Below are 24,830 nucleotides of genomic sequence, written 5' to 3'. Positions count from 1 at the left end.
GAATATCTTAAATTGTTGCAGATTTTGACAAATAATTTCTAAAAATTTTTAGACTTCGTTAACTTCTTAGCTTTATCCTTATCAAAATTGTTAATTTAAATATCGTTTATTCCTTTGAAACGATTTATAGATATTTTTTTTAGAAATAAAATATGAACCTAAATCTTTATCTTGAATAATAAGGCATCTAAAGCTGTTTTTAAATTAGTAATTTCAAGCTATAAAAAATTTAAAAAATGATAAAAAATAAAAAATTGAAATTGAAATTTAGATATAGTTATTAATTTAAATATGGAACATATAAATATTTAACGTTATATCTGAGGCATATGAGCCGGGGTGGCTTAGTGGGTTATGGTGTAGACTTCTTGGAAACAGAAGGTCCCAGGTTCAATCCTGGTAAGGAACATAAAAATTTTCAGGTTTTTCTTCGATGACTGATGTGTAAAGATATATGGTAAGATGAATTTCGGAAGAGATGACATCCCGGGCACCGACAGGCCTGGACAGTCGGGTGCTAAGGATACCTGTCCATTAAACAAAAATGAAGGAAACAAACAAAAATAGGAATATGAAAGCTAGGGTGTTCCCTCCAAGCGACGCACAGGGTGTAGACCCCCATCCTGTGAAAAGTAAAATAAAGGTCAAAACAAAAAATACAAGGTTGACGAGTTTGAATATTGGAACACTTAAAGGTAAGACGAGAGAATTGGCTTCAATGTTGAACAAGATAAAAGTTGATATAGTGTGCTTACAAGAGACGAAATGGAAAGGTCAGAAGACTTTAATGATTGGAGATAGGTATAAATTGTACTATAATGGAATTGTTAGCAATAGGAATGGTGTCAGATCATCCTCAGTCAAGATCTAAGTTCCTCAATAGTAGAAGTCAACATTATCTCTGATAGACTAATGAAGATAAAACTCTGCATTGGTCAATCAATACTACATTTCAGTATATGCTCCTCAAACGGGTAGATGACTTTAGAGCTATCCTTGATGAAACTGTAATAGAAATCCCTAAGGATGACCTAGTCATAATAGGTGGTGACTTAAATGCGCATATGGGAAAAGCAAGAGGTTGCTTCAAAAGGCATCATGGTGGTTTTAGGTGCGGAGAAAGGAATGATGAAGGAGAGCATGTACTGAAATCTGCACAAGCCTTCGACCTTGCCCTAACCAACACCTACTATAGGAAAAATGTATTATCACAGTCTATACCTCAAACAGTCCTGTAGAATATGATATTTGCAGATGATATTGTGATACTTGCCGAATCCAAGGATGAAATGAAAGAAAGATTAGTGAGTTGGATAAATATACACGGACTAAAAGTAAATAGAGAAAAGACGGAGTATATGGTGATAGGAGGAGATGAAACAGAGAGCATTGATATAAATGAATGGCAGATATCGGCAATTGAAAGTTGCAAATATTTGGGTTCCACTATACAAACAAACGGCACAATAGAGAAAGAGATTAAAGTAAAATTAATCAAGGATGGTTAAAGTGGAGATCTTTATCTGGAATGCCCTTTGACAAAAGAATCCCATACAAATGGAAGGGAAAAATTTACAGTTCCATATTACAATCAACTATTCTATATAGTTCGGAAACATGGTCAACCAAAGAATCAGACGAGAAAAGTCTACAAACTATGGATATGAGAATGCTGAGGATGATTGCTGGGGTAACAAGAAAGGATAAAGTGCGCAGTACAAGAATACTAGGAAGTTTAAAGGTAGTGCCCAGACTAAGATAATGGTAAACAGACTTAGGTGGTATGAGCACACAAAGGCCTATGAACTACATAGGAAATAAGGTTGAGAGTTTGGAAGTAATGGGCAAACTTAAAAGAGGAAGGCCAAAACTTCAATGGGGCCATAAAGTTAGAGCCAATATGAAGAAGTAAATATGATAAAGAAATAGTATGAATAACATTAAGTGGAGAGAGATATTGAAGGAACTTACCACCAGAAAAGGTGAAAGCTAAAGAGGGAAAAAAAATATCTGAGGCATATAAATACCTCTGAGTTTAAAATTTTAAAGAGTTATAGTTTGAGATATGTGTTATTAGAATATAACATATTTTTTAAATGATAGTTTTATCTAAACTAATTTTTTTTAAGTTTTATTTTACAGATTAAGAAATAGATTTTCAAAAGATTTTTTTTAAAAAAATTTTTAATCAAAATTTTTGATTTCATCTTGAAAATTTTTTAATTCATGAAAATAAGCAAAACGTTTTTTTATAAATGATTTTTGAAAAAAGAAATGGCATTTTTAATTAGAAAAATCGTATATAAACCCTTATTTTTATATATTGTGTTGCTAATCGGCTAATTTTAGCCGACTAAAAACGGCTTAGCCGAGATTTTAGGTGGAAAAATCGGCTAAGCCTAATTAGGTATAGCCTAAAAATCGGCTAAGCCTAATTAGGCTAAGCCTAAAAATCGGCTAAACCTAATTAGGCTAAGCCTAAAAATCGGCCAAACCTAATTAGGCTAAGCCTAAAAATCGGCTAAGCCTAAAAATCGGCTAAGCCTAAAAATTGGCTAAGCCTAAAAATGGGCTAAGCCTAAAAATTGGCTAAAATAAATTAGTCAAAATTCTGCATCGATGCTTAGCATTAATTATTATTTATTTATTTTAGTAAAATAATTTATTTTATTTATATTTAATGTAAATATTTTATTATTATCAACAAATAAACATGATATGATTTAATATTTTTTATTTATATTATTATATTTTGAAATGAAAATAAATTTATTTATTTGATGTTTTTTTAATAAAAAAAATAATATGCTGCTATATTGTAAAAATGTAATATTCTTTATAATATAATTTATTAGTGATTTTCACAATCTTCTTTGTAAATACATCTTTTATTGAGGAATTATATTGTAAATTTTATTAGATAAATAAACAATCTTTTAGGTGAAATCTTTTATCATTTTTTTAAAATTATCTATTTATTATTAAATAAGGTGGATTTTATGAAACTTTTTTGATGTTATTTTATATGATCTAGTTAAGGATAATATTTTAATGTGACAATTGTCATAATCGTTCTTTTATAAGTTTTTTGAATTTTTTTGAAGGAAGTATGTTAAAATAAGTATTAATAACATGTGTAAATACAAATTTAGTGAAGATGTACCAGTGAAAAGTGACAATTGTCATAATCGTTATTTTTAAAGTTTTTCGAATTTTTTTGACGAAAATATGTTAAAATAAGAATTAATAACATGTGTAAATATAAATTTAGTGAAGATGTACCAATGAAAAGTGACAATTGTCATAATGGTTAATTTTAAAGTTTTTTGAATTTTTTTGACGAAAATTTGTTAAAATAAGTATTAATAACATGTGTAAATATAAATTTAGTGAAGATGTACCATAGAAAAGTGACAATTGTCATAATCGTTATTTTTAAAGTTTTTTGAATTTTTTTGACGAAAATATGTTAAAATAAGCATTAATAACATGTGTAAATATAAATTTAGTGAAGATGTACCAATGAAAAGTGACAATTGTCATAATCGCTATTTTTAAAGTTTTTTGAATTTTTATGACGAAAATATGTTAAAATAAGTATTAATAACATGTGTAAATATAAATTTAGTGAAGATGTACCATAGAAAAGTGACAATTGTCATAATCGTTATTTTTAAAGTTTTTTGAATTTTTTTGACGAAAATATGTTAAAATAAGTATTAATAACATGTGTAAATATAAATTTAGTGAAGATGTACCATAGAAAACTGACAATTGTCATAATCGCTATTTTTAAAGTTTTTTGAATTTTTTTGACGAAAATATGTTAAAATAAGTATTAATAACATGTGTAAATATAAATTTAGTGAAGATGTACCAATGAAAAGTGACATTTGTCATAATCGTTAATTTTAAAGTTTTTTGAATTTTTTTGAAGAAAATATGTTAAAATAAGTATTAATAACATGTGTAAATATAAATTTAGTGAAGAAGTACCAATGAAAAGTGACATTTGTCATAATTGTTATTTTTAAAGTTTTTTGAATTTTTTTGAAGAAAATATGTTAAAATAAATATTAAAAACATGTTTAAATTAAAATTTAGTGAAGATGTGCCATAGAAAAGTGACAATTGTCATAATCGTTATTTTTAATTTTTTGAATTTTTTTGACGAAAATATGTTAAAATAAGTATTAATAACATGTGTAAATATAAATTTAGTGAAGATGTACCAATGAAAAGTGACAATTGTCATAATCGCTATTTTTAAAATTTTTTGAATTTTTTTGACGAAAATATGTTAAAATAAGTATTAATAACATGTGTAAATATAAATTTAGTGAAGATGTACCATAGAAAAGTGACAATTGTCATAATCGTTATTTTAAAGTTTTTTAATTTTTTTTGACGAAAATAGTTAACTTGCATCGATATGGATTTTAAAATAGAAAAAAAAGTTTACCCAAATTTTAAACAAGATTGTCTGGTGAAAATTGGTAAAAAAATAATAATTTCTAACTTAGGATTAGATATTATGATATAAATTTTACATATTAATTTCTGACCCGATGAACAAATGTAATAAAATGCCAATTTGCTCCTGTTTTTGGGGAAGAATCTATTATTACCACATGTTTTTCTATGGCATATACTCAGGCAATTTTAATTTTACAATCTATATTTTTACCCATTTACACCAAAGAAATTTCAAAAATAACGATTATGACAATTGTCACTTTTCTATAGTACATCTTCACTAAATTTTTATTTAAACATGTTATTATTACTCATTTTAACATATTTTCGTCAACAAAAATCAAAAAACTTGAAAAATAATGATTATGACAATTGTCGCTTATCTAGAGTACATCTTCATTAAATTTTTATTTAAACATGTTATATATACATATTTTAAAATATTTTCGTCAAAAAAATTCAAAAAACTTTAAGAATAACGATTATGACAATTGTCACTTTTCATTGGTACATCTTCACTAAATTTATATTTACACATGTTATTAATACTTATTTTAACATATTTTCGTCAAAAAAATTTAAAAAATAACGAATATGACAATTGTCACTTTTCATTGTCTTCACTAAATTTATATTTACACATGTTATTAATACTTATTTTAACATATTTTCGTCAAAAAAATTCAAAAAACTTTAAAAATAACCATTATGACAATGTCAATTTTCTATGGTACATCTTCACTAAATTTTATTTAAACATGTTATTAATACTTATTTTAACATATTTTCTTCAAAAAAATTCAAAAAACTTATAAAATAACGATTATGACAATTGTCACTTTTCTATGGTACATCTTCACTAAATTTTTATTTAAACATGTTTTTAATACTTATTTTAACATATTTTCTTCAAAAAAATTCCAAAAACTTATAAAATAACGATTATGATATTTGTCACTTTTCTATGGTACATCTTCACTAAGTTTTTATTTAAACATGTTTTTACTACTTATTTTAACATATTTTCTTCAAAAAAATTCAAAAAACTTTAAAAATAACGATTATGACAAATGTCACTTTTCATTGGTACATCTTCACTAAATTTATATTTACACATGTTATTAATACTTATTTTAACCTATTTTCTTCAAAAAAATTCAAAAAACTTATAAAATAACGATTATGACAATTGTCACATTAAAATATTATCCTTAAAAAGATCATATAAAATCATCAAAAAAGTTTCATAAAATCCACCTCATTTAATAAAAAAGATAATTTAAAAAAAATGATAAAAAAATTATAAAAGATTTCACCTAAAAGATTGTTTATTTATCTAATAAAATTTACAATATAATTCTTCAATAAAAGATGTATTTATAAAGAAGATTGTGAAAATCACTAATAAATTATATTAAAAAGAATATTACAATTTTACAATATAGCAGCATATTATTTTTTTTATTAAAATAACATCAAATAAATAAATTTATTTTCATTTGAAAATATAATAATATAAATTAAAAATATTAAATCATATCATGTTTATTTGTTGATAATAATAAAATATTTACATTAAATAAAATAAAATAAATTATTTTACTAAAATAAATAAATAATAATTAATACTAAGCATCGATGCAGAATTTTGACTAATTTTTAGCAGATTTATATAGGCTTAGCCGATTTTTAGGCTTAACCTAATTAGGCTTAGCCGATTTTTAGTTTTAGCCGATTTTTAGGCTTAGGCTAATAGGCTTAGCCGATTTTTAGGCTTAGCCTAATTAGGCTTAGGCGTAGTTTTTAGCCGATTACGCAACACTATATATTTATCCTTAAATATAACCCATAAAAAATTTGACCTTAAACCACAACCAGAATCTACATGACAGAAAATTTATTAGTATGCTAATACCCTCTGATACCCCCCCCCCCCACCCCTACTCAATTTTAAGGTCTTGGGCTTACTCATTTATTATGCTCTACCTATGATATTAATTAAAAATTTTATAATGAGTTTTAATAAAACTTTTTCAGACATTATGATTATTTAGGCCATGAATTAAAAATAAACATTAGATGTTGATAATGAATTAGTTGTTACTAATATTATTCTATACATCAGCCGCAAGCGTGTATAACTTCAAACTGTACTGTACTGAAATATTATCTGTGAATGAATGAGAAATAAATATTTATAGTTAATTGTATCTTTAATCCACAAATATTGCTTCATTTCATTCATATAAGTCAGTACAGGGTAGTATATCAACATCGATTGCAATACAAAAATATTATCCAAAAATAATAAATAATACAGATTCAACTACATTTGCGAAAATCGTATACACCTATCATGTAGTTCAGCATTCACAGAGCTATATCATCACAATGTGGGTCGAATCTTTTTCTCATGATATTTAACGACTCCAATATAAGTGCAAACCTTACTTGTGGTAGAACAAATCATAAGTATTTTAGTACCTGAATTCTAGAGGTCAATTCTAGACGATTTGAAAAATGGGCATCCATATGCAATTCTGACAGATGCATCTAATAAGGGAAATATTAAAATATTTCCCTTGATCTTTCGCTATTTCAACAAGAATAAGAACATTTCAATAAAACTGTTAAATTTTTTTCCTGGGATAGTCAAAAATCCAACGATGTAGCTAACCACATAATGTAAATATAGCTGATTCAGGGTTATCTATGAATTGCATGTCAGCTTTCTGCGCTGATAATACCTCTGTAAATTTTGGCATAACCAAAGTGTATTTTCCGAATTGAGGCAGCACAATAATGAATTAATACCAATTGACTGTATATGCCATATACTACATGATTCTTGCAAGAAGGCAATGAATGTACTATTTGTGGATGTCATAATAATTATGATGAGATGTTTTAACAAATTTAATTTAACTAAAAGAGTTAATGAATTAAAAGAGTTGGTGGAGTGGTCTGACTTGAAATGGTGTTAGTTATTGCGATATGTACCTATCAGTGGTTATCATGAATACCTGCCATCGATAGAATTTTAAAATTTTACAAACCCTTAAAAAAATACTTCTTAAATAAAGATTTTAAAAGCTGTCCTAAAATTTAAAAAAAATATTTCAAGTATGAAATGGCAGAAGCATATTTGGGATTAGTTTCACATGTGGGAAATCTACTTCATGCAGTTAATATTCAGTTGCAATCAGAATATTCTTTATTAATAAAGATTCACAAAATCATGCTACAGCTCTGTTTATCTCTACAGTTAAAAATTTATAATAAATTTTATGGCGCTACTGCTAAAAATATTATATGTTCAAATAATACTCTAATTAATACATTTTTAAATGAAGCAGATGTTTTTATTAAGACAATTTTAGAATATTTACAATCAAAATTTGATTTTAATAACTCTATTTACAAATGTATAAATATGACCTTGGAACAGAAACCGTCAATTGATGGTTTGTGTAATTTAATAAATATATTAAAAATACCGAAAGACATTGATGTCTTGTTTGAGGAGATTGTAATTCTTTTTATTTTTTATGATTCGCTAGAATACTTAAAGTTAGATTATCTAAAAGCAAAGGAGAAACGGGTAGATTTTTTTCATAATAATTATAAATCCCCATGCTTGGAAAATAATTGCGAGTATGTCTTCTCCTTACCTCATTTTAATGCCTCATCCGAGTGCATTTTTAGCCTGATGAGGACTGCCTGGAAAACGTATTGTTTAACAACATTAGAGGCTGAGCTAATGGTTAAACAAATTTATAATATGTCATGCCAGGAATTTTATAAATATCTCAATGACGACGGTAAACATTTAGTTCAATTATTTAAATCTCAAATAAAATATAATTAACATTATATTTAATTTTCCATATATTTTTATTTATACATTTGCATAAAATAAATATATTTTTACATTGTAAATCAAAAATAGAGAGCATTACAATATCCTCAAACAAGACATCAATGTCTATCGGTATTTTTAAAATATTTGAACATTCTAAGTTTTAGCAATGGCGCCATAAAATTCATTATCAATTTTTAACTGTAAAGATTAACACATCTGTAGCATAATTTTGTGAATCTTTGTTAAGATTATTCTGATTGCCACTGCACATTAACAGTATGCAGTAGATTTCCTACATGTAAAATCATTCCTAAATATACCTCTGCCATTCATTACTGAAAAAAATTTTCAAAATGTTAGGACAGCTTTTATAATCTTTATTTTAGAAATATTTAAAGGTTTATAAAATTTTAAAATTCTATAGGTGGCGGGTATTAGGAACATATCGCAACCAACATTGTGCTGACTCAATTCTGTAAATAGACTCTGGTTTTTTCCAAATTCACTGAGGCATTATCAGATCAGAAAGTTGACATGCAATTTATTGATAATCCCGAATCAGCTATATTTATCATTATATGGTTAGATATGTATTTGTATTTTTCATTATTTGAGGGGAAAAAATTTAATAGTTTTCTTGAAACGTCCTTAATTTTGTTGAAATAGCGAAGGATCAAAAGAAATATTTTAATATTTCCCTTATTAGATGCATCTGTTAGAATTGCATATGTATTCCCATCTTTCAAATCGTTAAGAATTGACCTCCTGAATTCAGGTTCAAAAACATTGATGATATCCTTGCTCATTTTTGTTCTACAAGTAAAGTTTTCATTTATCTTGGAGTAGTTAAATATTATGGGGAAAGATTCTACCCACATTGTAATGTTAAGTAGCTCTGTGAATGTTGTACTACAAGATAAGTGATTACAATTGGTCCAATTGTATGCATCTGTATTATTTCTTATTTTTGGAGAATATTTTTGTTTTGCAATGGATGTAGATACACTCTCCTCCACTGATTATAATAATGTGAATGAACAATAATAAATAAAATAATTATCATTGAAATGAGTACAATATTACCTTATTACGTATTCATACGTGATATATGATAATAAAACGCCTATCAGTATAATGTTATATACACACACAAGGTAGATTTCCAATTGTGGATGTTCTGCGGGACATTCGCATAAAATATATTTTTTTACATTGTAAAATTAAAATCATTTGTTTTTTTATAAAATTTTATCTTGTTTAATTCTTTTATATTTAAAAAGGATCGTTTGTTATTTTTTATAAATTAATATTTTAATAAATCAAGATGTTATTTTATTTTGAAAAATAGTTATCGAATATGTATTTATATAAACTAATTATAAAAAAATAATAGGCGGATAATTAAGTCAATTCAAAATCCCGGCCCGGCCGGGATCTTGCGGGCCATCTTTTTAGCAAATCTTTTATTTCTACCGCAATTTTATTCTCCCGCAATTTTTATATTTCTCTCGCAAAATACCAAATTTATTCCGCAATTTAAAAATTTGACCTGGCAACCCTGTTCAGGGTCCGGGTTCGGGTTCGGGTTCACATCCTTGGTATATACCTTATAAACCTAGATGCGTGATTTAACGAAAAGCAGATAAAAGAGCCTGTCAAAGATTTAAAAAAAAATAAATATAACGAGTATATCGATGAAGATATTCCTAATGAAAAATTTTAAAACCTTAATTGCGTTGACGTTGATACTTAATAAATATAAAGGGACCTTCATATAGGAATGGATTCCGGATCCATCTGTCAAAATATCGAAAAGGAATCAAGGTAGGTGAATAATCCTTTTAAATAAAAATAAAGTCCGAAGAAAACGAAATGAAAGATTTATGCAAATTTTTTATATTCATATTTATATATATTTTAATTTGGATATATCGGTGGTATTAAATTTGTTACATTATTTATAAAATATAATATAAACGAAGAATTTATATAGGCAATCGCATATTTTTTGATATTCTATCAATCACCCCCCCCCCCCCTTTCCCCCCGAGATAATAATAAATATAAGATGCCATGCTAACAATATATATTTTTATCCATTTGCGTCAAAAAATTCAAACAAGTTATAAAAATAACGATAACAACAAATGTCACTTTTTTATGTTATATCTACATTTGAAATTTTAATTGTTGTACTTTAATTGTACATCAAATTTTTTTTATTTTTATAAAAATAACAATATACCAAGTCTTAAATTAGATTTTATAAGAAAGATTTTCGAAATTTGTTGATCGAAAATATTTTTAAATAAAAATATTAAAATTTTATATTCATATATTTCGACATTACAAAATCGTTACTCAAAATTTTTAAAATATTTTCTTAATTTTATCACAAATCTCAATCTTTAAAGATAGTTTTTCAAAATTTTTCAAAAATTAAAGATTTTTTGATCTATAAAGATCTCGATCCTTAAAGATTATTCCTCAATATTTTTAAGAAATAAAAGATCTTTAAATTTTACTATCTGCAAAGATTCTGAACAAATGTATAACTCTACTAGTATTCAATCGAGTTATCATGTTTATTATTCGCTGATTTTAATTAATTTCGTTTCTAATCGAATTCTAATATTATATTTAATATCGATATTTTAATTCCCAAAATAATGCAAAAATTTGATAAACTGCCAAACTCTAGTTTTCATTATATAGAAGATATCCAATTACATATGGGCATTATTAAACAACCTTATAAAAATTCAAAAATGAGTGCAGATGTAAACGAACGTGATATAAGGATAATTACTCCTTTACTCACAGGTTATTACAATACTATTAGCGTAATATATTTTTTTTAGATTTATATCAAATTACAATGGCATATGCTTATTGGAAGAGTGAATCAAAAGATAAAATAGCAGTTTTTGATTTATATTTCCGCAAAAATCCTTTTGGTGGTGAATTTACAATATTTTCAGGTTTAAGTGATTGTATAAAACTCTTAGAGAATTTTTACTTTGAAGCTGACGGTATTAAAAGATATAATCAAAATACATTATTTTTTAAATATTTTAGACATAAGTTATCTCAAGGAAATTTTACCAAAATATGTTGAGGATGACTTTTTTACATATTTAAAAAATATTGACACAAAGGATATAAAGCTATCTGCTGTTCCTGAAGGAACTATAGTTTTCCCCCGCATTCCCCTTATTAGCATTGAAGGACCTTTACCAATAGTTCAACTTTTAGAAACACCGTTATTAACTTTTGTTAATTTTGCCAGGTATTTTATCTCTATAATACACATTATATTTTAATGCAAATAACATGGAAAGGATGTTTACCTTCATTAAATTTTAATTATTCACTGAACATCATTATATTTATTTAAATAATGAATCAAATTTTAAATATTCTTAGTTTTATTTTAGGCATTCACAATTATCACACTAATTACTATTTTTATATTTTAGATAATAAATTTAAAACTCTAAAATTATTATTATCAATGCTCAAGTTTGGGTTGGGCTTGGGTTTATAGATTTTTTTAAAAATTGGGAGTGTTTAGGGTTGAAAAATATTAACTTTTTAATAAATATAGAAAATGTAGTTTTTTTTTGGTTTTTAAATATAAATTTGAATTTATCTGCTATTAGGAAATTGTGAGTTTTACTTTATTTATGTTTATAAAAATTTGTTTAATTTATATGTTTAATTATAATTGGGCCTGCTAAAATTATTTAGAATACTTGTAATCTAGACCATGCTGGCAAAAAAATAAATTTGCAGCACTTTAGTTCAGAAGACTAGGGCTCTACCAGTTGGAGGCCTGCAAATGACAATTTTCAAACCATGCAGGTTGGGAATTTAGTTTTTACCAACCAGATGTGCCCAAATTTTGGCCCTTTAAATACAAAAAAATATATGTGTTGAACAACAAAAAAAACAACTGTTTATAATATTAAGTTATCGAAATTCGTCAAATATATATTAAAAAATCGCCCATCCTGGCCTGGCCATTTTTTTTGCCTAATCCTGCCAAAATAATTTTTTCTCAGATGTTATATGGCAAGGCTCATGCCAGGCTTGCAGATCTCTACTACCAATACCACATTTTGGGGGCAGGTCCAATCTCATATTGCCAATTTTTATTGATATTGGCTATTTACCAATATCACTAATTTGATTTTGTTTGCTATAGATTTTAATATGCTTTAATTCTTTAATCAACACCAGAGACCTGCAGAGGTACCATTTGCATAGTTTGACCCAGATTTTTTAAAAAAAATTAAAATACTGCCTGGTTCATGTTCCCTGGTTGGGCTTAGGGCTAGACTTGCATGTCTCTGATTTACACATCTACCTTTTTTTATTAATATTTTACTATCTATGATTATACCATAATCATAACATAAGTCATTTAACAAATATTATTATCAAATTTTAATTAACCCATTTTGATTTTGGCATGTTTATTCAGATATATTCATCATTGTATAAAAATATAAATATTGATAAATTATTTATTTATATAGTAAAATCGTTGTAATTTTTTTTTGTAAAAGTCTTTCTATGGCCCATTTCCAGACAGAACGTTTTTTCAAAGCGGTTTTTAAAGCATTTTTTTTTATATTTATTTACAAACAAAGGATAATAATTTGCCTAACTAATTTTTTTTATATAAATATAATATTTAAAAAAAAACGACCCTGATCCCCATTTCAGACTTCATTTAATCGTTATCAATTGTAAATTGTTAATTTTTAAAAAAATGATATATTTAATTTCATAAACAAACATCCTTTTAAAATAAAATTATGTCTATTAATATTTTTTTTAGCAATTTATAAGAATATTCATTTAATAAATATTTTTTTTTTAATTTTGAAAAATTAAATATAAATGTTGTTAAAATTTTAAAATTAATACATCATTTTTAACTAAAATTCGGGTGGGAACCGATATTAAAAAGAAATAATCAATCCGATTCAATCCGATGAAAAATATCGGTGCATTTCTAAATAAGACCCACTTTTATTTAATATTTATTAACAGAATCACGTAATCACATTCGATATTTTATGTTATAATCTAAAACACCTCGATTCATATTTTACGAATAACAAAATTATTCAAATCGAATACGAATAGGAAATATAATAATTTTTTTTATCTATTCGATCGAATTATTCTTATATTCGAATTAATTTGTAAATTTTCGAAATAATTTCAAAATATTCGAAATTATTTATAAATATCTTAATTTATTCATATATATTTGAAAATTATCCTTGAGTATTTAACATGTTACCTACGGGAATTTTTATTTTTTTTCTACCTCTTTTTTAAATTTTATTAACCATAATATTTTTAAAGAATTCAATTTTCGAATTAAATCTAATATTCGACGAATCAAATCGAATAATGTTTTGATTATCCATGCGATATCGAATAATATAAATATACGATTTGAAAATAAATACGAAAATTTTTATACTGATTTCTACCAATCTCTTATTTTCTTCACCGAATACTAGAACTAAGTTAATATCTAAGAAAATTTTTCACAATAATTATTTAATTACTTCTGGTTAGGCCTATTTTAATTATTATACTATAGTCAGGTCCACAATCGGGCAAGTCCTGGAGTGGGGGTGGGGTGGCAGATAACATTTATCATTTATTAGATATTGGGTTAGAATAATAATAAATAATAATTATTTTTCTTGCTTGAAACTAAACTAGGTAACGGTTTTAAAAGCCTGATATGGTGATCTAGGGCTCGATTTGTAAATAATAATTAATAATAATACATCTAAAATATAATCTTTTTAATGGAAAACAAAATGACAGATCATTTCCTCGCTGTAATACTTTTGCAGCTCGAAAAAAAATTAAATTATATTTTCCCTTCTATTTTTTTTTCTGACTGATCCAATTAATAAATATATTTAAAATTAGGAAGTGCCAAATATATAATATTTCATTTCCTATAACATTTTTTATTTTGTTATAAGGTTTATACCATAATAAATTTTAATGAAATCGTATGTTAAGTTTTAATGAAATCGTGTTATTTTTTCTAGAATTATCTTGAATTATATTTTGGACATGTTTTTATTTTATTTAAAAAAAAGCTATTTGGCTGTGGTCCTTGTTTGACTTAATTTGGATACTTAATTGCTTTTTTTAGTAAAGTCGGAAAACCTTTTGAACTAGGACACTCTATTTTGGTTTGTTTTAGGTATTTAGTGGAAATATTATTTTTTGTATTTTATTCTCGTTTTTTTTTTTCGTTTTTGGTCATTAAGTAATAAGACGACCTAGGACACGGCCTTTCTTCTTTTTCGATATTCGAAAGTTTGCATCGAACTTTTATTTATCGGAGTTATTGCTAAATATATATTTTATAAAAATGTATAACATTAAAACAAGGTGGAGAAGAAATAGAGATTAGATAACTGAATACATATTTTGAGTTTTAAATATATTTTCTTAATTCTATTTATAAAAGACATCTAAACAAGCTGCACCAGACCTAGACCTAAAAAAATTCTGTCACCGTACTCTTAGGTCTTTAATTTGCGATGCGGTATCGCATTTTTGGAAAGATTTTAAAAAAAATAATAATCGATATTCGCGGTAATGTCTTTTAGCGGAATAAGTTTCTCCCCGATAATATGTATAATCTTAAATATTCCTTAGAATGTTGGTGGTCCATTTTAGAGGCCCAACCCAGGGGCCGGGCAAAAAGTGTTTTGGCCAGACGGACAATTTGTACAAAATATTTATATGAAATGTTAACCTTACAATTTAGTCAAATTTATGATTTTTTTTTATAAAAAAAATTATTACGGGCCCGGCCGGACACCGAAAAACATTTAAAAAAAATTCTACGGGGCGGTTTAGCCCTGGTCGCGTCGAGCTCTATTATTCCCCACCTAATGAATATTTTAGGATGGATACCATATTAAAGATAAAACTGAAAAAAAAAATTCCCCTCCCTAACAGTAAATATTACTGGTGGCCTTATTGATCTGGTTCTTCAAATCATAAATTTTAACGAAATCTTTTTCACGATAGAGATTAAATTGTTAAAAATATTACCTCTATTTTATATTTTTTTTATATCTCCTAATTTAAATTGGAGAGATTAAATTGTTAAAAATATTACCTCTATTTTATATTTTTTTATATCTCCTAATTTTATTATAATTCTTGATATTATCTTATAAAAAATATTATTTATATATTATGATAACCTAAAATTTTATCAAGCTTAGTGACAACAAATGCCGCAAGATATAGGATAGCTGCAGGTTCAAAGAAGAGGTTGTTAGAGTTTGGACTTAGACGAGCTCAAGGTCCTGATGGGGGTTTATCCGCGTCTCGCTATTGTTATATAGGAGGTAATGCGTCAATATTTAATGTTGAACACAGGCCAGATTAATTTTTTTTATTAATATGACCTTTTAAGATTTGGACATGAGCGAATATTTGATCATAATTAACACAATTTTTTTTAATCGATTAACTTAATTTTTTAATGTATATTAACCTCCTTGCAATCATATTTTTCAAATTAAATTAAAAAATAATAATTTAGTTATTTTTGTCCATTATTTTTCAAAATCAAATTAAAATTTAATGGTTTTTTTAAAAATAAAATAAAATAAAAATATTTATATAAAGACATTTTTTTTTATTAAACACAAATTATGTATTTATTATTAAAATTTGTTAGAAAATTTTCACTTGTGACTAAAATAAAAATTTAACCTAATAGTATAATATTAGGAGCCTAATATATTTTTTTATAATTAAATAATGTTATCTGATTTAAAAAAAACTTATAATCTTATTTATCTTAAAAGAAAAAAAGCATAACTAAATAAGGATACCCGGAGGAAATTATAAAATTTTTCAAAATTTCACAATACACCCAAATTAAAATGTTGTTTCTTACACTAAAATAACAGGCATTGATAAATCAGTTATTAATTTTAGTAATAGTGTATATGTCATATTGGGATATGAAATCCATGATGATTAGGGATATTATGAATTTACATTAATTTTTTGCCTTGGACTTTAGAAACTACTTTTAATTTGTACTGATTTTTAAATCAATTTTTACATATAAATTTAAAAAAAAGATATCAAAGTTTATAGCTAAAATTATCTGAAATTTTATAGGTTTAGGTAGGTACTCCAATGAGGGGAATACATTTCCCGGGTCCCGGGTAAATAAAATAAAAATTTTTTAAAATCTCCCTCTATAAATAATTTAAAATCGAGAGATTCCGTTATCCCCACGGATTTCGTATCCCACTATATATAATATTACTACTAAGTAAAAATTCAAAGGGAAATAGAGAGAGAGAGAGAGGAAGAAAAAAGTAAACAATTTTGCTAATCTAAACAATTTATATTATATTAAGGTTTTGACGGCACCAGTAATGTATTAGCCGGAAAATTATTCGGAATACCCGTAGAGGGTACGCATTCGCATGCCTTTGTCTCATCTTTCACACATTCCAGTGATTTCAAAAATAAAGTTTTTTGTTAAAATACAATTTTATTTTTTACTCATTTAATAATTGGATCATTTTTTTTTGTTGTTTGTTATAATAGAAAATTGTGAGTTTCAACAATGAAAAAGAGGTTCCCGATTTTTTAAACCTTTGCCTGGATTGGAGGACCAAGGTTTGTACTTCAATATTTCCGAAAATAATCGATGGTCAGGTGTGTCAAACTAATGAAGGAGAATTAACTGCATTCGCCGCTTACGCCTTATCCTTTCCTGACCACTTTTTAGCCCTGGTGGATACTTACGATGTCCTTAAGTTTAAATTTTATTTATTTATAAATTTTAATTCATTTCTCTCTTCTGCTTTTTTTCCAGGAGTGGTATACCCAATTTTTGTTCTGTAGCGTTGGCTTTGAATGATATGGGATATCGAGCGATCGGGATTAGAATAGATAGTGGAGACCTGTCATACATTTCTAAACAATGCCGATCTGAATTTACTAAAGTTTCCAAAAAGTATATTATTTTTTAAAACAATTTTTTTTATGACGTGACTACTCTTTTTTATTCTTCAAGATTCAACATTCCTTGGTTTGAAAATATCAAAATCGTTGCTAGTAACGATATAAATGAAGGGACTCTTTTTTCCTTGAATGAACAAGTATTCACTGCTTATAATTTTTAATACCTATTGATTTGAATTGAAAATTTAAAAAGGGTAACGAAATCGATTGCTATGGGATCGGTACACACCTAGTTACATGTCAACAACAACCGGCTCTAGGTTGCGTTTATAAAGTAGGAATTCTCTTTAATTTACATATATAGATATCGCCTCACGTTTTTAGTCAAATTGTGTCCTTTATTCAATCAAAATGGGTCGTCCTCATAATGTGTTAACTAGATTGAAAGGCTGAACAATTATTTTTGAAATTTTAGTATATTTAAGTCTGTACGCCCTCTTTTAATTATACCATATTATTTTTTGTTTATTTTTTTTTAAAAAAAAGTCATCCGCTACTCTGCCTAATTTATCGCCAAATGATGATAGCGATTTATTAACAGGCGTATTATCACTCCCGCTCTCGCCTGATAACATTTCTGCATATTTTTACTTTTCTGAAAATTCTCTTCGATTGTTGAATCAGGTTAAATTGTAAAACGAATTAACACTTTTGAAGTCTTTTTTTTTGAAATTTCTTAGAATTTTATAATCACAACTTAATTTTAATCGAATTCATTATTTGAAAAAAAGATATGATCATGTTTTTGTAATGGAGAATCTATTAAAAAAATTCTTTATGGTTTACTCTTTCAGATATATTATATTATATATTATTTATCGCTTTAATTAGATTTTATCCAAAAACTTACTTTTCACAAATTTTTTCAACTAGATCCTTAAAAATCTTTCTTATGATAAACTATCCAATTTTATAGAAGTGATTTTTTAAAAAAAATAAACACCATGCTATCTGGCTAACATTTAATTTATATTTTCATTAAAATCAGTAAAATACGTGTTTAAAATATATTTTTTGATTTTTTTTTAAAAAAGTTTTATTTTATCTAAACTTTCATGGATGACGGCAGCTGTCAAAATTTTATATCAAAAAATTTATAATTGTTTTCTTTACAAAAATTATTTTTATACGGGCCGGGTGACTCGTGAAAAATCAATACGGGGAGGACTGAGTTCGAAATCGAGTTAGACTTCTCTAATGATCAAGCTACTAAATCGATAATACTGCATATTACTTTATTATTCACTAATTGTCAAAAAAATACCATATTTGCTATAATATGCATCGTTTCTAATTAAATATTTTAGTTAGTCCAAATACAGGGTAAGCCTCGAATGAAATTAACGCAGGATGTTGAAAAAATGTCGATTCCTGGCCAAAAAAACGTTTATAGATTATATGGAAAAGATGGTATTTAATCAATATATATATATGTCAGACTTGCAGAGGTACCATTTGCCCGGCCCTGATTTTAAAATTTTTTTTGACCCGACCCGGGTTTTATATTTTTAGTTTCCCGGAATTAAAAATTTTTTTTTTTAAAATATATTATATTCATCATTAATTTTTATAGATAATAATGCCAATTTAAAATATTCAGTTCGGGCCGGGCATTTTATAAATTTTTTTAGGCCAGACTCGGGTATATTTAAAAAAATTAAAATGCGACCCACCCCTGTACCCTAGTTTAGTACCAGGCCTGTAGATATCTGATATATGCGAAATGCTTAAAGACTTCTTTTTTTATCAAAGGCGAAGCCATTTTAGACCTCATTCAAATGAGCAATGAAAACCAATTTATCGAACCTCATACTAAGATATTATGCCGCCACCCATTCCAAGTTAATAAACCATCTCTTTTTTTGATACATAAGTTATTATTTTACTTAATTTTTTTATATTAATTATGAATTAGGTTAATATTAGTTTATAATTTTAGTTTATAATTCCTTTTTATAGACATTCAAAAAAACTCATGATTGTTTATCTGGATTTAAATCTGATGCCAAGTCAATCTTTTCAGTGAGAGGCTTTATAGTGAAGTATCCTCAAAAAAATCCCGCGAATGCATCACTGTTAATGTTAAATATTATAACAAATGCATTACCGATGCACTTTGGTCAATTGTTTAGCGAATTTGCAATTATTATTTTGAGAAATTTATTTATTTTGGCAAATTTAATGTTAAAACATGGACTATGGCTAGGTTTATATATTTTTTTAAAGGAGCATGGTTTATTATTCACCTTTTATTTCGACCAACCTAATTAAGTTCTATATCACAAACAGAAATAATATCCTCGCGCTAATGCATTCACGGTAATAATTTGTCAGGGAATTCAACATTCGTGATAATGCCTTTCACAGAAAAGCATAATTGACATGTTTATAGGTTAATTTTAAAAAATTATAAATATATTCGAATAACGTTTACCTTTGGCCAATCCATATTTCTAAAGATTGGAACCTTCGGATGTTGGGTTCCAGTTCGCATTTTTTCTCTTTCCAAATGATTTGGAATCACTATTATAATATTATTAATTTATAAATTTTTTTGGTTTAAAATTTAAATAAAGGGGCCTACCCATTTCAAAAAAAAATTGTTATTTGCATTATTATTACAGGCGGCACTTAGGACGTACGTAAATCCAACAAGGGTTGAATCACTTTTAAAATTATATTGGAAAGATGGCGAGGTATTTTTCGTATTTTTATTTTTAATAATTTTTTATGTTATTAAGTTATACCCGAATAAACAAATATTTGTTTTACTAGCTGCAGATACCACTTCCTTCCATTGAAGATGTCAGAAAACTTGTCAAAGAAAATTTATCAACGTTACGTCAAGATCACAAGCGACATTTAAATCCTACGCCTTATAAAGTTTTATTATGTATTTGAAAAAAAATACATTATATTATGTTTTCATTATAATAAAATCAGTTACTTTTTAGTATAGTAAAATATACTAATAAAATTTACCTTTTTAAATGAAGGTAAATATTTAGACAAAAATAACTATTTATTTTTAATTAAAAGAATATTTCAAAATCACTAGGAAGGGTCTAAGAATATTGAAACCCCCTGGCAAATTTGATAGGACCTCCCTCTCATAATTTAAATCCTTATAATCAAGACGGACAATCTTCAATCAAAACTACTTTTCTTCGATTTTGATCTATACCAAAGCCCATTAAAAATCGATTTCATAATATATGAAACCCACGATTAATAAACTATTTCTTTTTTTCCAATGCATTCAAAAGTATTTATAAACGTAAATATACACATAAGTTTTAACAACAAATTCAAGATTGGCTATACCCCCCCCCCTTTCCATATATCTCAAGATTTAAATAAGGTTAACCCTGAATTGGGATAAAGATGATTGGGGGGGGGCATCATTTTGTTTATAATTTACAAAAAACCTCTTGCAAACGAACATCATTTATTGTATCAAAGAATAATTATATTTATAATATAGAATTTTGTTTTATTTAAGGAAAATAATTATAAGTGGGGAGGAAGGATATTTTCACTTTGACCACTTCTTTATATGTATATATAACTAAGTAATAAATAATAATTTTTAAATTTTAGTAATAGTACATTCTCAAAATTTCTATCATATCCCTGTTTAAAGACAGTTTAAGTCACACTGAAAAGTCTTTTTTTCGGGATTGACGGCAGTGTGGTGTTATGAATAACAATTTTATATTAGGATATCCGACATATTCAAGGATATATCTTAATTATTAGGCGTTTGGTCAAGAAAATTCAATATTTGAACCCCCTGATGTCGGGTTGATTAATTCTTCTATTTCTTCATCATCACTTGTAATATTGATATGATATATAAAAATAATTAAAATTAATATAAATGTTAATATTTTAATGTCATCCATTTTGAATATAAAATTTGTCTGGTTTATTTTTATAATGAAATAAATTCGGACTTAACATTTAATGAATTGAATTCAATTATTCCTCTAAAAATATATATAGATATAAAATAAAAGTGTATCTAGTACAGATACAAATACCACATTTTTGAACAACTCTGCTTCTTTGTTACGCCATTAGATAATCTAGATAGATATGGAGTATTCATTGTAAAAAAATTATTACACATTCTCAGAAATTTATAGATCTATATGATTATAAAATATGAATAGATATAAACCATATTTATCTTGTTATTAAAATTTTCACTTTTATATAATCTTCTTATAAAAATTTTCTACTAAACACCCAATTCAATTAAATTTACCTAAAAAAATATTAGTTACATAGAATTTTATTTTGCTTTAATTAAAGGTATTTTTATGAAACGGCTCGATTTGAGTCGATTTTTTATATCAGTTTACTCTATAGTTTAGCCAGCTTAATATTGCTTAAGCCTAGATTTCGCATAGGTTATCCAAACCTTCTTTCTGTGAACAAATTGCATAATATATTCTGGATAAAATGAACTAAACATATTTAAAAATCTGCTCAAATCAAACGGTTTATTAACAGCAATTAAAGGGATAAGATTTATAAATTTTATTAGTTAAAAATATAATTATTTATTATTATCTCCTCAACCTACTGTAAGATGCCATTTTTTATATTAATAATATAATACTAATATCTTATATTATTTAGGTATCAGTCACGGATAAAATGTTCAACTTTATACATAAATTGTGGGAAGAAAATGCTCCAATCAGCGAATTGTCCTAAAATTATCATTTTTCCGAAATTAATAAAATACTACAGTTAATATATTAAAATCAATATTATTTACATTATTTAAAATAAAATCCAAAATTATTTTTTTATAATGCAATTTTTAGCAGGATTGGGCACAATTACTTTTAAAAATAATTGATTACTGATGTTAATTACTATTAAATATTTAATTCTTATAATTAAAATAATGTTTTAAAAAATGGTATAAATTTCGTATGATAATCAATCATAAAGATTATTCATAACCATTATTAGAAAACGTCTTACATTAAATATAATACTACCTATCAATTTATCTAAAAATTTTATTTAACCCACCCGCCCGATCAATATATAAAAATTATTTGGTTGGTTCGTTTGGCTTATTATTTATAAAAAAAATGTTCAATAAATATAAGTCCGTTCTGCCTATTTCACCCGAAAAATATTTTAAATTCACCAGCCCATCCACCCACTGTTTTAAAAAACCCGTTTAACCGTCTGCTAAAATAATATTTTTAAACATGTCCATTGTGCACTTCTAATATACTTACGCTTCGATAACATCTATTTGATTGTAAGTAAAATCTAACTTTGACATCTTTTTTGAGAAAATTAGAACTTCAAGTTCGATTTTATTTATGGGATTAGATTAGATTAGGATTGATTAGCTTGCACGATCTCAGAAATTAATCTAATTTTCAAAAATATAATCAGCAAACCTTTTGTTGAGGCCATTAATTTTATTTCCATAAAATAGGTGGAAGCGTATTTTTTTTATAATTTTGGACACGTTCTCTAAGTAGATAAAATGTAGAAATATTCTTATAACAACTCAACTTTCAACATACTTAAAATTTTTCGTTTATTGATAACTTTGAATCTTCAAAATCAATTTCAACATCTACATAAAACTTTAAAAAAAATAATTAGGGAAGAAATAAAAATTGGGCGGAATGGATAAGAAAATAAAATTTGAAAATAATGAAATCCACTTTTATATAAAATTATCATATTAAATTACTAATTACATTTCAACTTTTTTTAAATTGTAAATTACATCTTTTTCTATCTCTCTCTTTGTAATTAAATGCAATTACTCATTTAAAAAAATTATTGTAATTTATATAAGAAATTAATTGTTTCCCAATCCTGCAATTTACTAATACTCACGTATTGATCTCTGTAGTTGTGAAATTTGTTATATAATAAAAATATTATTTCATATCTAAAGTGTTTTGAAGTTGGATAAACGAGTCAGCAAATGAATATAAGTCTATAAATCTATTTCTGAAAGTACTACCCAAAGGTAATTATTTTTGCGGTAATATTAATTTTCTACCAATCAAATATCAAATTTTAAATCTTTTTTTAACAGTATTAAAGATTAGGCAATATTATATTTATAAGTTTAATGTCGAAATATCACTTCTAATTAAAATTTTAATTTATGTTCCTTTATTAATGTGACCAGACGTTGTTGTGTAGGCGGGCAGTCGCATCTTTTCTTAATTTTTATAATCACATTTTAACCCAAGTCGAAATTATTTTTTTTCTACTGCCATCTTTTATTTTTAATTCATTCTTTAAGTAAGAAAAATTTATTTACAATAATTTTTCAAACAAATGAATAAGGGGGTGTTTATCGAGTGTTTTTAAAATTAAATGTTACTATATAGTTATATTTAAAAAATAACTGTCTAAACAAAAAATTTTTTTTGTTCTTGATCAAAATTGGCAGTGACTATTGTTTACGATCCTTATTTCGTTATGAAGCTATTGAACAGTCAATTATAAAATGAGCAGTCAATTATAAAATACCGAACCTACCCGAACGAGTTTCTGGCCGGGCCGGGTCTATTTTTGGTTCGGGTTGAGTCGGGCCTAATATATTTTTTTAAATTTCGGGCCTGGTCTGGCTTAAATTTTTTAATATATCATTACATTTTGTCAAATAAATATTATATTTTAAAATTCTTATAAGAACAAGGCGCTAATATTTTTTATTTTTTGAATATATGTTTTTACAATAAAAAAAAAATTGAATTTTTCAATTCGGGCCGGTCTTGGGAAATTAGGCCCGATGATTTCAAATTAAGTCTATTTTTTCACTTAAATATAAATGTATTTTATCATTTAACGCCAATAAACGGATAAAATTTTCTTATATTTTAAAATTATAAATAAACATTTGAGACATATAGTTGAGCTTGGCTTACGGGCAGCCAGAGGGGTTGCCTGGACTCTCAAATTTTTAAGATGTTTAGGAGTCAACCAAATTTGGAATAAACAAGGATTCCAAAACAATTTAAGTATTTCTTTTCAAAAAATACTCCTTCCCAATCCTTTATATTATAATGTTATAAAATACGAAAATACGATTTAAAAAAATCTAAAACTTTGTTGTAAAATTTTTAATAATATTTAAAAAGTATGATGAGCAGGGGTTTAAAATAAAATTTTTTAACAAAATTTATATTATATAACGAAATGTTAAAATTATAATATCAGGTTCCCATTTAAATATATGATTGAATAAAAATATAAATTGTGTAAGATATGATTAGAGTCGTTTAACATAACTTTTAGTTTTGACCAATTAATTTTAAAAATAGTTTAAATTTGGGACCGAAATATCTAAATGGATTAGAAATAAGTAGTGTGAAAATAAATTCTGATGAGAATTATGAATATTTGTTTATCTTAAGGTTCTCGGCTG

General features: G+C 25.9%; 2 protein-coding genes across 5 annotated transcripts; both read left to right on the top strand.

Moving 5' to 3' along the window:
• The first annotated feature begins 544 nt into the window (after nucleotides 1–544).
• On the top strand, nucleotides 545–871 carry LOC135930775 (uncharacterized). Its single transcript, XM_065467561.1, has one exon. The coding sequence runs from the start codon at nucleotides 545–547 to the stop codon at nucleotides 869–871; it is 327 nt and encodes a 108-aa protein (XP_065323633.1).
• Nucleotides 872–11,053: 10,182 nt separating this feature from the next.
• Nucleotides 11,054–23,262, top strand: LOC135922614 (nicotinate phosphoribosyltransferase-like). 4 transcript variants are annotated; one of them, XM_065457020.1, is made up of 15 exons: nucleotides 11,054–11,161; nucleotides 11,200–11,370; nucleotides 11,417–11,627; nucleotides 15,623–15,753; nucleotides 16,786–16,901; nucleotides 16,979–17,190; nucleotides 17,250–17,390; nucleotides 17,451–17,535; nucleotides 17,592–17,672; nucleotides 17,885–18,022; nucleotides 18,706–18,808; nucleotides 19,151–19,239; nucleotides 20,023–20,094; nucleotides 20,174–20,281; nucleotides 22,046–23,262. In XM_065457020.1, the coding sequence occupies exons 1-15, from the start codon at nucleotides 11,071–11,073 to the stop codon at nucleotides 22,121–22,123; spliced, it is 1,827 nt and encodes a 608-aa protein (XP_065313092.1). In that variant the 5' UTR covers nucleotides 11,054–11,070; the 3' UTR covers nucleotides 22,124–23,262. The 4 variants fall into 4 exon arrangements, with proteins under 4 accessions (XP_065313092.1, XP_065313093.1, XP_065313094.1 ...); XM_065457021.1 differs by having other exon boundaries at nucleotides 20,174–20,291; XM_065457022.1 differs by lacking the exon at nucleotides 22,046–23,262 and adding an exon at nucleotides 20,457–20,474 and having other exon boundaries at nucleotides 20,174–20,291.
• The last annotated feature ends 1,568 nt before the right edge of the window (nucleotides 23,263–24,830 follow it).

The sequence above is a fragment of the Gordionus sp. m RMFG-2023 genome, chromosome 1, assembly GCF_954871325.1.
Source record: "Gordionus sp. m RMFG-2023 chromosome 1, tfGorSpeb1-WG-v2, whole genome shotgun sequence".
Lineage (NCBI taxonomy): Eukaryota > Metazoa > Nematomorpha > Gordioida > Chordodea > Parachordodidae > Gordionus > Gordionus sp. m RMFG-2023.
This window is presented reverse-complemented; position numbering and strand designations above follow the sequence as displayed.

Excerpts from the sequence above, each read along its gene's own strand:
- LOC135930775 (XM_065467561.1), top strand. The coding sequence starts at position 545 with ATGAAGGAAACAAACAAAAATAGGAATATGAAAGCTAGGGTGTTCCCT.
- LOC135922614 (XM_065457020.1), top strand. The coding sequence starts at position 11,071 with ATGGGCATTATTAAACAACCTTATAAAAATTCAAAAATGAGTGCAGAT. Across the intron at positions 17,673-17,884 it reads CTCTAGGTTGCGTTTATAAA|TCATCCGCTACTCTGCCTAA; the intron begins GTAGGAATTCTC and ends TTTAAAAAAAAG. Across the intron at positions 20,282-22,045 it reads TAAATCCTACGCCTTATAAA|GTATCAGTCACGGATAAAAT; the intron begins GTTTTATTATGT and ends TATATTATTTAG.